Source organism: Nycticebus coucang, chromosome 7, assembly GCF_027406575.1.
Source record: "Nycticebus coucang isolate mNycCou1 chromosome 7, mNycCou1.pri, whole genome shotgun sequence".
Lineage (NCBI taxonomy): Eukaryota > Metazoa > Chordata > Mammalia > Primates > Lorisidae > Nycticebus > Nycticebus coucang.
Window position 1 is genome coordinate 19,509,686 of NC_069786.1, and position 14,482 is coordinate 19,524,167.

Genomic DNA, 14,482 nt, shown 5'->3' on the forward strand with positions numbered 1-14,482 from the left:
GAATACTATTCAGCCATTAAAAAAAATGGAGACTTTACATCCTTCGTATTAACCTGGATGGAAGTGGAAGACATTACTCTTAGTAAAGCATCACAAGAATGGAGAAGCATGAATCCTATGTACTCAATCTTGATACGAGGACAATTAATAACAATTAAGATTATGGGGGGGCAAAGCAGAAAGAGGGATGGAGGGAGGGGGGTGCGGCCTTAGTGTGTGTCACACTTCATGGGGGCAAGACATGATTGCAAGAGGGACTTTACCTAACAATTGCAATCAGTGTAACTGGCTTATTGTACCCTCAATGAATCCCCAACCTTAAAAAAAATAAATTAATTAATTAAAAAAAGAAAATATTTCAAATTGTATATGATGCCCTATGATAGCATTAATGTACATAGCTATGATTTAATAATAAAAAAAAGTACGTAATACATACAACATATAAAATACTTTTAAATTGACTGTTTATATCATCCTTAGGCTTATGATCAACAACAGTCTATTTGTAGATAAGTTCTTGGAAAGTCAAAAGTTAGATATAAATTTTTGACTGTGTTGAGTCAGCACGCCAACTCCTGCATTTTTCAAGGGTCAATTGTATTTAGCTTCCTTTCATCATTTCTTGGTAAATTCAATCACATATGTTAATTTAGTTAGGTTAATCCACAGTATTCTATATTCTAAGATTTACCACAAGGAAGAAAAAAAGACTCTTAACCAAGAATATAATTATGTATTTAATACATCTTGCTTTTAACAGCAATTTTTAAAGCAACCACATTATAGACCTTATGACTTCTTAAAGATTTTATAATGTTTACAAAGTTGATTCTAAAAATAGACTTATTTTGTTCTAAATGAATAACATTATCTGGAAGATAGAATAATAAATTACAGCAGTATGTTTTCTACCACGATGGTTAACGTTGTGTATATATATATTCTGTATGAAATCCTCTTAGGATTTTCATATTTTCAGCCTGAAAACATAAAAGCAGATTAAAGTTTGGCATATAAGACTCAGTCTCAGAGCAACCATTTTAAACCAAAATTTTAAATATCTACTTGACATTTTAGGAAAGCCTGGGCACATGTACATACACATCCTCTCGCTCACTCACTCCAACACACATGCGTGCACACACACACACACCTAGAGTATTCAGAAGATTTCTCCCTGATGTATCAGATAATTGTCATAATTTCAAAAGCAAAACTTGAGGGACAAAAGTTATCTAAGAATATATTTAAACCATAGTTAAATGGAGCTAGTTATTGGAAAAAATATGCCCCAAACCATTTGCAAGATCTTTAACATGCACAGAATGCCATCTCAAGTCATTCGTAAATAGCCTTGAACTATTCACTAATGGGCTTAAGGACACACAAGAAGTTATGCACCCATCCATTCCTCAGACTGCATATGATAAGGTTGAAAATCCAGACATTCCATTCACAGTCAGTCATATGAGCCCAGCTAAAGTGGTTTGCTTTCTAAAATCCAGCAAAATTAAAAATTTCATTTTGATCAGTTAGTTTCTTATACGTTCCATGTGCACAAGCACTGCAAATGACAGCTAATATCATTTTACACTTTATGGTACTATAGGAGGTTTACTTTGTATTTCCAAAACATATATTTATTCTAGTTAAATTCCCTAGTGGTCTTTACTTTTACTTATATAGACTCTTCCAAATTTAGACTCAAAACAATTTAACGCTGATAACCTCTCCTGCTCATCACAAAAATTCCAGTAAAATCTAAAAACAAACAAACAAACAAAATATTCTTTAGGTTCTCTCCAGTAATGCAGGTTTGAAACCATTGTATAGTATACATTGTATAGTTCATTTTTTACCATATTACATACTCAAAACTCCATGAAACAACAGTAAAATAGAAACTAACCACACATTAGGACACTCATAACTCATACTGCTGTGATTAGAAAAATAAAAAGGCACAACAGCAAGTAAAAAAGAAAATACCAGCTTCTCATTTGCTTTTTGTTTTTTTGTTTGGCTTTGTGGCTTTTCTCTTATTTCACTAAGTTTATAAATTTTTCAAAGCATTCTTATACTCTGCATGACAGTAACAGCATATTTTGGCACATCAATATTGAGATACAATGTATGGTATGTTTAAAAAATTAATTTAAAAAGTTCATCTATTAATCAACTTTTTAATGTAGTGCATATATATCTTACAGTTATTTAAGTCAAATACATAAAGGTTTATAACTGATTTACAGAGAAGCAATCACAGATTGCAGTAATACATATATGCATGTGTATACATACATATACACACCAATCAAGGGGAAAACTGCATCCTGGCAATTTTACAGTCCAAAGTTTGTTGGTATATCTATCATTTACAAGTCTTTTTCATCTTGTTATTCTGTACAAAAGATACTTTTTGCCTTCTTCATTCCTGATGAGATTTTTCTGTAATAACTTTACATTCATACTGCAAAAAATTAAAAGGTTAACAGATTAAGATTTCTTTTGAACAGCAATTTCCAAATAAATTAAAAAGCTCTAAAAAGGAACACTTTATTAATATATGCCCACTTTATTTCTCAAAGAATCGGAGAATTACACACTTACTAGCACTAAATGACAAATATGATTGGGAAAAAAGATAATTCATATTCTAGAACTGAAAGAGCCATGGCAAAAAAAAACAGGAAAAAAGATGAGGTTTCTGCATTATGAGCAAATAAAAACAATATATGATAGAATAATTCTATATTATAAAAGGAGCTAAGAAGGTTTCTTGGAGTGCTTTTAAGGCTAATCAGCAAGGGATAGGTAATAACCTTAAGAACAGAGTTGATACAGGAAATTTAAATCATTGTTTTTTCGAATCATTACGATTTAAAGGGAAAAAAAATCCATCACATTAGTAAAAGCTCCCAGTCAAAACAGTAATTTTAAAGTACAGCTATAAAAATGTATACCACAATTCAAAATCAGAAACCAATGCCATTAAGATAATTGGGTGGCTAGTTTATAAAACAAACAAACAAACAAACAAACAAAAACAAAAAACCCAGCAAGGCTAAGCATGGTGGCTCACACCTGTAATTCCAGCACTTTGGAAGGCGAGGTGGGAGAATCATTTGAGGCCAGGAGTTTGAGACCAGCCATAGCAATATTGCAAGACCTGATCTTTACCAAAAAAAAAAAAAAAGAAAGAAAGAAAGAAAAAAAGAAAAATTAGCCGGGTGTAGTGACTGCACCTGTAGTCTCAGGTACTTGGGAGTCTGAGGCAGGCAAATCACCTCAGGAGCCCAGGAGATTCAGGTTGCAATGAACCATGACAATGCCACTGCATTCTAGCTAAGGCAACAGAGAGAGACTCTACCTCTAAAAATAATCATCCAGCAAAGAAAACCATTCAACTTTCCTAGCTGCCGTGGCCTCTGAATGAATGTAGCTCTTTTCTTTTCCTATATAACTAAAATGATCAAATGTCTTAATTTTCTGGAGACAATCCAAATTTATACCTGTCATAGCAACATGGTTATTATTACTGCCCCTTTTCACTTTTAAAAATATCCCTTTTTTGATATAATGGAAACCTATAGATTATTAAAAAAAGAAATCTAATATTTTCCATGGTTGATAAATCGTATCTTGCTATCACTAACACATCTGGCTTTTTTCTCCAATGGCACCTCAACTTTTAATTTACTTGTAATTAAATTCTTCCAAATGATTAATTTCAATGGAAATGCAAAAGAGAAACAAAAGAATGTTGACTTCACAAATTGCTTTCCCTACAGGGCTGTCATTTAGAGAAAACTTATCATATATCTCATACAGAAAAGTGATTAAATAAGCATTAGCTTACCATTGCCAGTTGTCGACCAATGTTGCCCATTGTTATGCCACCAGCAAAAAATATACACGGTAACCAAGAACGAACATAGAGAAAATCTGGAGATGTATATCTAGAATAGAAATATTTTTAACAATCCACAGAGGAAGCATGATGATACTTAAGATAATTATAATGAAAATAAATTACTCATTAAACTGGTGGATGTAACTTCAAAATCTCAATTCTGAATGTAGTTAATCATTATTTATCTAATTAACAAGCATTAAAAAGATTAATACTTACTGATAAACACCGTTATAGACTAGCAGTTGAGTGACCACAGTTGCCAAGAAAGCAATTCCTACTCCAAGGCCAAAACCACTTCTAGATCTATCAAAAGTCCACCATAATCCAATGGAGAGTGCAGCCAGGGTAAGAGACAACTGTATGTTGTTATCAAAATCCACTTTCTGAGATCAGTGTTAAAGAGTCAAAACTTGTAAACCAGAAAATATAAGCTGTTCATTTTCCTAAAATAAAAGCTGTTACTGTTGAGAAGAGAATTAATTGCTTATACTTGAGTACATAGTCTTTTAACACAATGTATACAATGTATGAGACTAAGTGGAATTAAAACTATCTGTGGTATTTACTGAATACCAAATACCCAAACGATATGAATAGATGTTACCAACCTGTAACCCCTCAAAAAACAAACAACAACAAAAAAAATCTATGTAAATTTCCAATTACAAGGCTAGGCCCATAATTTAAAAAATGCTTTCTTTGCTAAAAATGTAACTAGAAGCCTTATAATGCAAGTGTTACTAAAGGAACACAATTTTGAGAAAAAGGAAACCAGTATTACTTCTCAAACAGGTTTAGAATTACTTGAACAACATACAGAAACTTGAAAATAGAAGAGTTGACAGCTATTTAACAGGGTACCACATTCTCTCTATGATTTACTGACAGACACATTTTATAATAATGCAGTTCAGAAACAAGAGTACCAAGGACACAGTATCCCTTTCTATTATGTCAACTGTTCCAGTTTTAATTTGTTGAGGATAAAGCCTTGAAGTGAACATTATCTTGCAACCTGCCAAGCTATTTTGGTTCCTGAGACTTTTTGGTATAGGACAGTTTGCTCAAATGATATTTTATTTCTGTCACCTATTTAAACATCTATTCACAAATGTATGGTCCTTTCCTACTCCAAAATTTCTGGGCAAAATGAGGGGCAAAACAAAGCTTTACAAATTCGACTTTCTCATTTCTGTGCTAGAGGATTACACTAAAAGAATTAATTTCAAGTGTCATCAAAAGGTCATCATCTATATCCCAAAAGCCACATCTTGGCTCTATACCCAGCTCCCAGGGTGGGGGGAGGGAACTACATATCTCACCAAACTAACTGGCTGCACGACAACTACAGAGAAGTCAAAAAAATATGCATATAAAGCTATTTACGGCTTCCTCTCACACCCCCTTGTTCACCACCATTCCCCCACCCCAACTGGTATCCTGAACATTCAGCTTGTTTACTTTTCAGCACTTGAGGGCAGTTGCAGGTCACCTGGTCATTCCTTGTTTAAGCTTGATTTATCAAGAAACCTATAGGTCACATGGGTATATTTTCTGGAAAAAGTTTTCTTATTCTTTAGTAATCATTATACTTAAACTCCAAAAGAAAAGGTTTGGAGCTTTAATTTCTCCATACAATCAACACTCATGTAAAGGGTAGGATTTAATAGGAATTGCACTCCATCTCTGCTAACTAAACTTCCTTAAGAATCAAAAGAAAATTAAGGAGGCCTCCAGGGTAAACAGATAAAATACATGTATATAAATCTTAAAAGCATTCCAGTATTACTTTCTAAAGTCTTTGTAACCTAATATTAAAACTCTATACTATGTATTTTTGTAAACACTTTTGATTTTGCTGACAGGGCACACAGAACAGCTAGGACTAGTATATTTAAGAAGTTCATTGAGAAAAAAAGAAGAATGAACAAAGTATTTAACCTAGACACATAATGTTTTTAAAATTTCAGAAAAGGCTATTTTAATTTCTCTACTTAAAAACAGAAATCACAGCTGAAATGTTTGGGATGGAAAGGTCTGATCCACCAGATAGAGAGGAATTTACATCCTTATGGGACTCCGGGGTAGAGAATGAGATCTCCTACACTTGAGTCAGGATCTCTGGAATCTAGACTCAGCTCTGCTGCAATCTGCAAGTATAAATGACTTAGCAAATTACCCAACCTCTCCAGCTTCCATCTGTCTTTTTAGCTTTACAAAGAACTAGATGATTTCCAAGTTCTCTTCTGGATATAATAGTCCATGATTTTATCTTTTTAAGCTCTCCTAACCACTAGATTTGTTTTTATAAAATCTTAAATTTCACAAAGTTCACTAAAATAAAGATAGAAAATCCTTTAATACAAAAGGAAATGGAAAATTAAATTAATAACAGCCCCTAAAGGACTTTACATTCACAGCCCTGCAAGAGCCAGCACAACCAGGCACAGGAAGGCAGATGTGTTTTCAGGATCTACAACCTGGCATCTTTCGGGGTTTCTGTCCTAAGCCTCTTCAAGACACTTGAATACTTTGTGTAAAAGACACAGGACTGTACTTGCCACATAACCCACCTCTCTCTCCAGCCAACGCTGCCAGACCTGAGCACAGTGCAAATTGATAAGAGCAAACCTTTGGCAGCCTGAGTCACACTTCATGCTCTCCCCTGTACTCAAGGTCCCTGCCCCCTTCACTGTCTACACCACGTCTGCTGACAAAAGAAGGCAAAAGTAGCATTTCCCAGATATTCTTCCACTAAGGAAATTCAGACAGAGTGGGGAGAAGGTAGAGGAGAGGAAATAGGGAGGATAACTGGATTAAAAACCTCATGAAGGAAAAATTTTGCTCGAGGAATGGACACTTGGGGTGGAGGTGGAGGCACAGGGAGAGAAATAGAGGCTACCTCACCCTTCCAGCTAGGACACTATATTCATCAATCATTAAATAAAATGTCAGGATCCTCAAATGATAAAATGTTAAAAATATGTACCTTAGGGAAAAATTTATTTCTGGCAAAAGTCTAAGTTGGATACTTCTACTTATGTCATTTTTAAGAATACTTAATGTGGTTTGCTGGTGTTGATTAAAAGCAATAAGTGATTGAGACTTTAAAGAAAAATTACAGTTTTTTTAAATTAAGAGACATAAAAAACAAAAAATTGCACCTGAAGCCACCACCATGTCCTTATTGGTAAATTTTATTTTTTTAATATAAAAGCCATTTATTATAACAGTTGACTTAATTTTGAAATCAACTTATATTCTTAACTTGCTATTTCATTATCCTAGATAATTAACAAGGAGAGTGGATTATCACACAATTTAAAAGCTTATTGGCAAATTCTGATCGAAGAAAGAAAAGAAAAAAAATTCTTCGAAAATGTACCTGTTTCAATCTTAGAATTAGCCAAACTATATGGAAGTAATTAAGTAACCTAATTTCAGACAAACATGTAAATTGTTTTAATGTGCACAAGTTTCTAAGTGATAATAAAAAATAGGGATTTAAATGAGAGGCTATACTTCACTCCATAATTGCATAGCTGCTACCCTGATGTTTCAACAATACGGTTCACATTCTTTTTATGACTAAGTGGGCATATCATAATTTGACAAGAGTGAAGTTGCAAAGGGCTGCTTAACCTTTGGTTTGTTGGAAGCTGCTTTGTTATTATACATTTCATTACAGCTAAAGGATACAGCACTGGCATGATTTATACCAACAAAGACGGCTACACACCGCATTACGCTGGACCACTCTCTTTTAAATTTATGTGGTTCTCCTAGATGCCTGTCAATGCAGGGGTATAATAACCCAATCACAGCTGTGGGGAAAAAAAAAAAGAGGAAAAAAAATTAAGTCATCTCCAACACTGTCCTGGCAACACTTAAGTTAAAAGAATCACTACAACCACCATAAGCATTTTAAAAGTTCCTTAACAAAAGTTACTTAACATCAATCACTGATATTTTTAACCTTACCTAGTAAAAGGAAAAGAAAAAACGAGGATGACATCACCAAAAGCATTGTAAACGATTATAACAATATTCTAAAATTATCACAGACAAAACACTCTTTAAGTGTGATTCACAATTTAGCAGATTGGAGGTGATTCATGCTGTTTTTCTACTACTGTTATCTATGAGACATAAAAAGCATCAAATCAGTTAGCAGTTAAGCAATGTTCTCTAAGCTATAAAACCATAAAATACACTCTTAAAGGCAACAAATGTACAACACACAATGTTCCAATGCTTCTGGCTGGCCTCCTGGGTAGGTCAGTCTTGCCCCTACAAGCTTCTTGTCTCAGGCTTCTGTGTCTAGCACCTCTTCCTGCCACTCCTTTCCAACCAGGCCCTCTAATGAGACTGTAGGTCACACTATCAAAGCAGGAAACCTTGAAACAGAAATCTACACGTAGGACTCATTCTGCACATAGAAAAAAATGGAGGAAACAAGGTTTATAGAAATTATAAATTTTCAGTTAAAGTTTAAACCCACTGTTAGAAGAAGTCATCTTAGTATTATCTCCTAATTTTAGAAAGAACTTGAATGCTAATTTGTCGTTAATTACAAATAGCTGTATACAACATGTTTATGATTGAGTCCCAAAATATTGTCATCCAATTCTTAACTTAAATATTTGTCAAACCTCTACATTTTATTCATGTAGCAGGAGAAGATTTTAAATGCTAAGTTAGTCATTAAAAAGACCATTTAATGATCCAAAACATTCTTCAGCAAATCGTAAGGAAAATTTTACTTCCACAGATTAAATTTAACAGGAAATAAGCTAAACAGCTTTGATTGTCTAATCTTCCTAAAGACAAAATGATTATGCTGCCATTCTGTTAATACAGATGCTAATGTCACATCAGTTAAAAAGCATGTTTAAGATATCTGATACTACCTATGATGCATCATGAAATTACTGTACCAAAATTTAAGTGTCTGAGGGTTGGGAGCCCCTCCCCCCACCTGGTATGACTGGCTGTCTCCTACAAGCGATGCGTTCAATCTTCAAAGGAAAGCAGAAACCAATTAATACCAAAAATCACAGGCCAGCAGACCAATGGTGCAGCATTTGAAAGAGACTGTGACCACCCTTCCATCTGGAGATGAGATGCTGAGACTATGAATGTATCTTTCAGTCCACAACTCATTTGAGTTAAGTGCTGAGTATCTCAGCAATGCTGAGCTCCAACAGTTATTAGTAAATTTTAAAGTTTCTCATTATATTCCTACTTAAAAGACTACAAAATCCTGTGGCACTGACAGCATTTTTAAATTTCTACACAATTAAAATGGCAAAAAAACACACTTAACAGTTGAAATGTACCTAATATCACCTTTTTTTCTTCTCAATGGGTCACAAAAATTAACAGTTTATCTATCATTACTCTCTCTTCCCTCTACGTTGTTGAGTAAAAATAAACTAAAAGCAGGCATTCCAAGTCAATTTTGCACAGCAGCTGAAGCTATAGGTAAAGAATTATCACACAGAGAATACTGACATGTGTGCAGAGACATAGGTAAAATTGATTGTATTTTTATGCATGTGATATCAGACTTGTAAGTGAGAGACAATTGAGGAGAGGAAGCAAAAACACAAAAAGGAATTTTAACCGCCACACTGCCAACTTTGGGATTTGCCAGTAAAAATCAAATTCATCGAGTATGCATGGTTTTTAGTTGCTCTCTGAGAGGGAGAATTCGAAGGAGCTTGTCACTTCCCATTAAATGTCTTCCTTCTTTCTTTTAAATAAAGGCATGGCAGAGTCTGATAGCAATACATACAGCACTGTGAGGTCTTCTGTTTGAGAGCTCAGCAGGATATGCCTGGGTTTCCTTTTCTCTCCTGTACTTCTAATTAACAAGAGAGGCTGTTAAAATCATGCCTGTGTAAAATCAAATGCGAACTCAGTCCTGCTTAATCATATGGTTCTCTGATGCAAAATCACACTTCCTGTGTTATCTCTAAGTTACCAGTGACTAATTACAATCCACCAAGACTAGGCACAGAAGCTTGTAAAACATCCGTAGTAGGCATCGCTTTTTCATGGGACGGTGCTTAATGCAGTGAGGCACTAAGGGGAACACACTTAAATCAGACATTTTTCAAGGAAAGAGGGATGAAAAAACAAAATCACTCATATTTCTATGAATAATACTTTCATAGAAAACTGAGAAAGAATAATGTTTTCCTTCAACAAATACTTAAACCCCAACAATGAGAGTGGTCCCTGGGATTTGCTAGGGACTTGATAAGAAAGACAGACATGATTCCAGTTGCAAAGTGATCACGGAAACAATTAAATATACTCCTACATTAGGGGAGTGCTGACAGGACACAGGGCAGTCCCACTATTCCTGCAGGTACTGGGGGTGGGGCAGTCCTGGGCTGTCAGAAAAGTTTTACTAAGACGTAACCGTTGAGGCAGAAACATTCTGCAGTAGATGCTGTGGAAGCAGCTTTCTCAGTAAAAGGAGGTATTTGAGGGCAAGCATAGACAACTAAAAACAGTCTTACCAAAAAACTGTAAGCTTTAGGCATGAAGGGAGGAAGCTTCAGGGTCCAGAAGGACTCTAAAGAAGAGAAACACAGGCAAAGGCCATAATCATAGAGACTTACCCTGAAGACACTGGGCAATCTGGAACATACAATCTTCACATTTGTTCCAGGGAGAGAAGCAGTGAGTATGCCACAGAAAGGGGTGGGATGGTGTGTGTACAAAATTAGAGGCAGAAAGAGAAAAGTCTAAAGACTGCAAGCACCATGCTTAGGGCTTGGACCAAGAAAGAGACAGAGGAAACATGCAAAATTTGGACACTGGATGTGGGAAGATGAGAGAAAGGCAGAAGCTTACAGGGTTCTCTGAGAGGGAATGGAGTAACGGACCAAATAGCTAAACAGGAAAGATTTCTTTTTTCTTTTTAAATTAGATATTAATTTCACAGATTTGGATACAACCTGGCTAGCTGGGATTTTTGAGACAAATTCTTTACTTACTTTACCCACACAGGTTGTCTTTTTTTTATTTATTCTTTCAATTCCTTTGTGGCCCCCAACAATGCTCAAGAGATTTCTAATTCTAAATCTAGTGAACTGTTGCCTTATAACATCAGCATTATCAAACTAAAAACAGTAAATTAAGAAAAGGAAAATGCAACCAAAAGAAGTTTACTAGAGTTCTCGACTAATTGTCACCCCAGAAACACCAATAGCAGATTTTCCAGGACTGTGCTCTAGGAAAAGGCAGCAAATAACCAGAAGTCCTTTGGTTTACAGACAGGAAGTGCTGATTCCAGAGCCCCTCCAAAGGGGAATTGCTCAGTCTACGAACATTAGTCTGAGAGGAAAATCACAGGACAATTATTAGTTTTTTCTGATTTAAGATGGTTAAGAACCTAGAAAAGTTTTAAAAATGCACACTAACACATACACACAAAAATATATACACACTACATACACACACAAACTCATACGCACTGTTTCTTACATCATTTACTTCTTTTCCCTTGATATTTTCCCTAAAATGATGATGAGGGGCATGAAGTAGCAAAGATCATGCGAGAATCCATTTTCTAACTGTGGCAATTCTCACAAATCTGCTATCTTCACTCTCATCTACTAAATGCATGACTTACCCAACAAAATCGGTAGCAAAGTTAACTGGAACCTAGATTTCCTAATGCCACTCTACTTCCTTATGGTACACACTGCTTTCAGAAGAAATACTTCATCAAGAAATGTAAATGCAAATCCCCAAATGAAAAGGAATGAAGTTTGTAAGTGTGATGAACCTAGTGGCTGCGAATGAGAATGGAAGTAGAGACAAAGTGGCTGACCTATAGTATACGTTAGCATCTGAAATTTTCCTTCATAAAATACAAGTTTGTGGTAAAAGTGCCCATATCACACAGGCAGAAGAATCAGGAGGCAGATGCAGCCCCTTTCTCTCCATAACAGAGGTACTATGAAACCTCAGTCAGGTTCTACTGCCCTGACCCAGAACACAAAACACACACTAGTGAATTGGCTCCCACTCTGCCACCTGTCTAGAGGCTTGAAGAGTCATCCCAAGCAGGCAAAGTGTGAATAGCTCCCTCTTTCCCTTTCCCCAGCATGTGACATTTGTGCCCACTTCCACCACTCACTGGCCCTGGGACTCTAGCTCACTGACTTCTATATCTCAGTGTCAACATCCCCCCCAAAACTGACATAGTGCCAAACATCTCTCTCCCAAAGTTGCCCAACAGAGCCCCGGGGTTAAGTGATGGTCTTGGCATATTAGCAGACATTTAATAAGCAATAATCTCCCTTCTGTAACCTTGCTTTTGTCTATCCTGAAAAGACCTGTTCTTCCATGTCCCCAACTGCTTCCACTGGCAGCCAGGGAGAGACTAAACCATAGAAGAAAATAAACAAATAACTAGAAAAAGTTGTTGAGAAAACTTTATTTTTCTTTTTGAATTTAAATGAAAGAAAGGAAAATGCGTTAAGAACCAATAGCATATATAGCAGAGTAATAATATATAATTTATGCTTTCTTCTTTTTGTTTAGACTATTTTGCCTATTCTTTTGGAGGAGATAACCCTAGGTAACCTAGGAGTCATTACCTTTACGACTTCTCTTTTAATGTTAATACTGTAATATTGAGACATCAATACATAAGCAACACTGAAACCGTACTCCAATAATGCCCTTATATCCATCAACAGGATTATGGAATTGTCCAGTAGGTTTCAAGTGGTCATTCTAAAATATCTCTCAACTTCAACCTCACCCTGCAAATTTGCCCTTTGACCTCCAACTCTTGGATGTAAGCTAAGAAGTACCTATATTATATTTAGGGTGAGACACCAAATGGCTATCAAAAAAGAAATTTCCTCTCTTAATCAGAATTATCTTCCACTACATGATTACAACTTCCTTCCATCATTCTGTTATATAAAATAGTGTTAATTTATTTGGCTCAGTCATTAGAAAAAGCTAAAGAGCTATCCATTATTGAAGTGTGGTATGTATAAAGCATTCTAAAATGCTCTGCTTTATCTATTATATAATGTCCAGCCTTTAAAAAGGTTAAAGTAAATAACAGGATAATAACAATTTTAAGCAAAGAGAGGCTACTTTATTGATCTCTTTAAATACTTATTATTCTTAAGGTACATTTAAAAGATACAGCCAGGCACGGTGGCTCACACCTGTAATCCTAACATTCTGGGAGGCTGAGGCAGGTGGATAGCTTGAGTTTGAGGTTGCTGTGAGCTAGCACTCTACCAAAGATGACCAATTAACACTCTATCTCCAAAACAAAACGAAAACAAAAAAAACCAAAATACTAAGGAAAAAAAGCATAAACAAAAATCTAAAAAATACAACATGAAGTTTTGAACTTGAATAAAACTATTCCATTATTTCATGTTATCTACTTCAAAAGCAAGACCACAGAGCACACATCAACCCCTGAAAACCAAACAGTGATGACCAGCTAAATAACTTAGAGTAAAACTTAGATGAGAGAGATTGAAGAAAGGACAAAATTAAAGAGTTTAAATGCTTCATCCCTAAGGATTGTTTTTAGAATTTAATTTAGAAGTTCGTAAGTCAGAAACCAGACACAAAAGAGTACATATTCTACGGCTCCATTTATATATTACATTCTAGAATAGGCAGAAATAATCTATGGCAGCAGAACGTAGATCAGTAGTAGCTGAGGCTGAGGGTGGGGAATGGACTGCAAGAAAACATAAGGAAACTTGGGGGAGTGATGAAATGTTCTATAGCTAAACTGTAGCACTGGCCACACCACTATATGCATTTGCCTAAACACATCAAGTTTTCATTTAAAAAAGGCCCACTGTACTGTATCTAAATTATACTTCAATAAAGGTGATATTTTTTTAAAGTTTATTGCTTAGACAATATCCACACTCATTTACCCTGTTTTCTTTCTACATATTACAGAAACATCCTACACATACCTGAAGCTGTGCCACAACATGGCGGTACCCACCATGCAGAAGAAAAGATGCTTGCAATCACATCAGGTGGAAAGAGCGTCACATTTCTTTGAATCTGAAGTAAATTTAATACTAATGCAAGAAATACTCCAATAAAAAAAAGCACTACTCCTCGAATCATCAAGTTCACACTCCGGCTAGTGACAGATGAGATATACGGGCCACGCTTCTTGGGACCAGGTGATTCTGTCTTTCCTTCTGCCATGGTTTCATAAGCTCAGTAAGCTGTTCAAAAAAAAAAAAAAAAAAGGCTTCCCAACTGAAAAGCTCAACTGTCTGTAAATCAAAGCAGATCAACGTGTTTCCACAATACCATCACATCTCTTCTGAAAGTAGGACCTACCAGAAATCCTGTAAGAAATAAGAAAAAAGAAATCAATATGTGTCTAATATATAATTATTACATTTTTCCTGATTTCAGTGCTAATTAATTTCAAAGTCAAGGGATGTAATGACAATATGCTAATTTATTTAAATTTGTTATTCACTAAATAAGAAAAAGTTTAAAGGTATTTTTATATGCATCGTGTAATAA

At 35.3% G+C, this 14,482-nt stretch overlaps 1 protein-coding gene across 6 annotated transcripts in view; it reads right to left on the reverse strand.

Annotated features, from left to right (window-relative positions):
- Window positions 1-727: 727 nt before the first annotated feature.
- Window positions 728-14,482, reverse strand: part of INSIG2 (insulin induced gene 2) — a 36,276-nt gene continuing 22,521 nt past the window's right edge. For 5 of the 6 annotated variants that reach the window (XM_053596766.1, XM_053596762.1, XM_053596764.1 and 2 more), the window contains exons 2-6: window positions 13,909-14,298; window positions 7,619-7,743; window positions 4,136-4,302; window positions 3,863-3,962; window positions 728-2,473 (exon numbers count right to left, since the gene is read on the reverse strand). In XM_053596766.1, coding sequence (XP_053452741.1) covers window positions 2,432-2,473; window positions 3,863-3,962; window positions 4,136-4,302; window positions 7,619-7,743; window positions 13,909-14,152 — 678 coding nt within the window. In that variant the 5' untranslated portion in view covers window positions 14,153-14,298 and the 3' untranslated portion in view covers window positions 728-2,431. Of the gene's footprint in view, window positions 2,474-3,862; window positions 3,963-4,135; window positions 4,303-7,618; window positions 7,744-7,900; window positions 8,059-13,908; window positions 14,299-14,482 lie in introns of those variants that run through there. The other variant, XM_053596767.1, reaches the window with a different exon arrangement.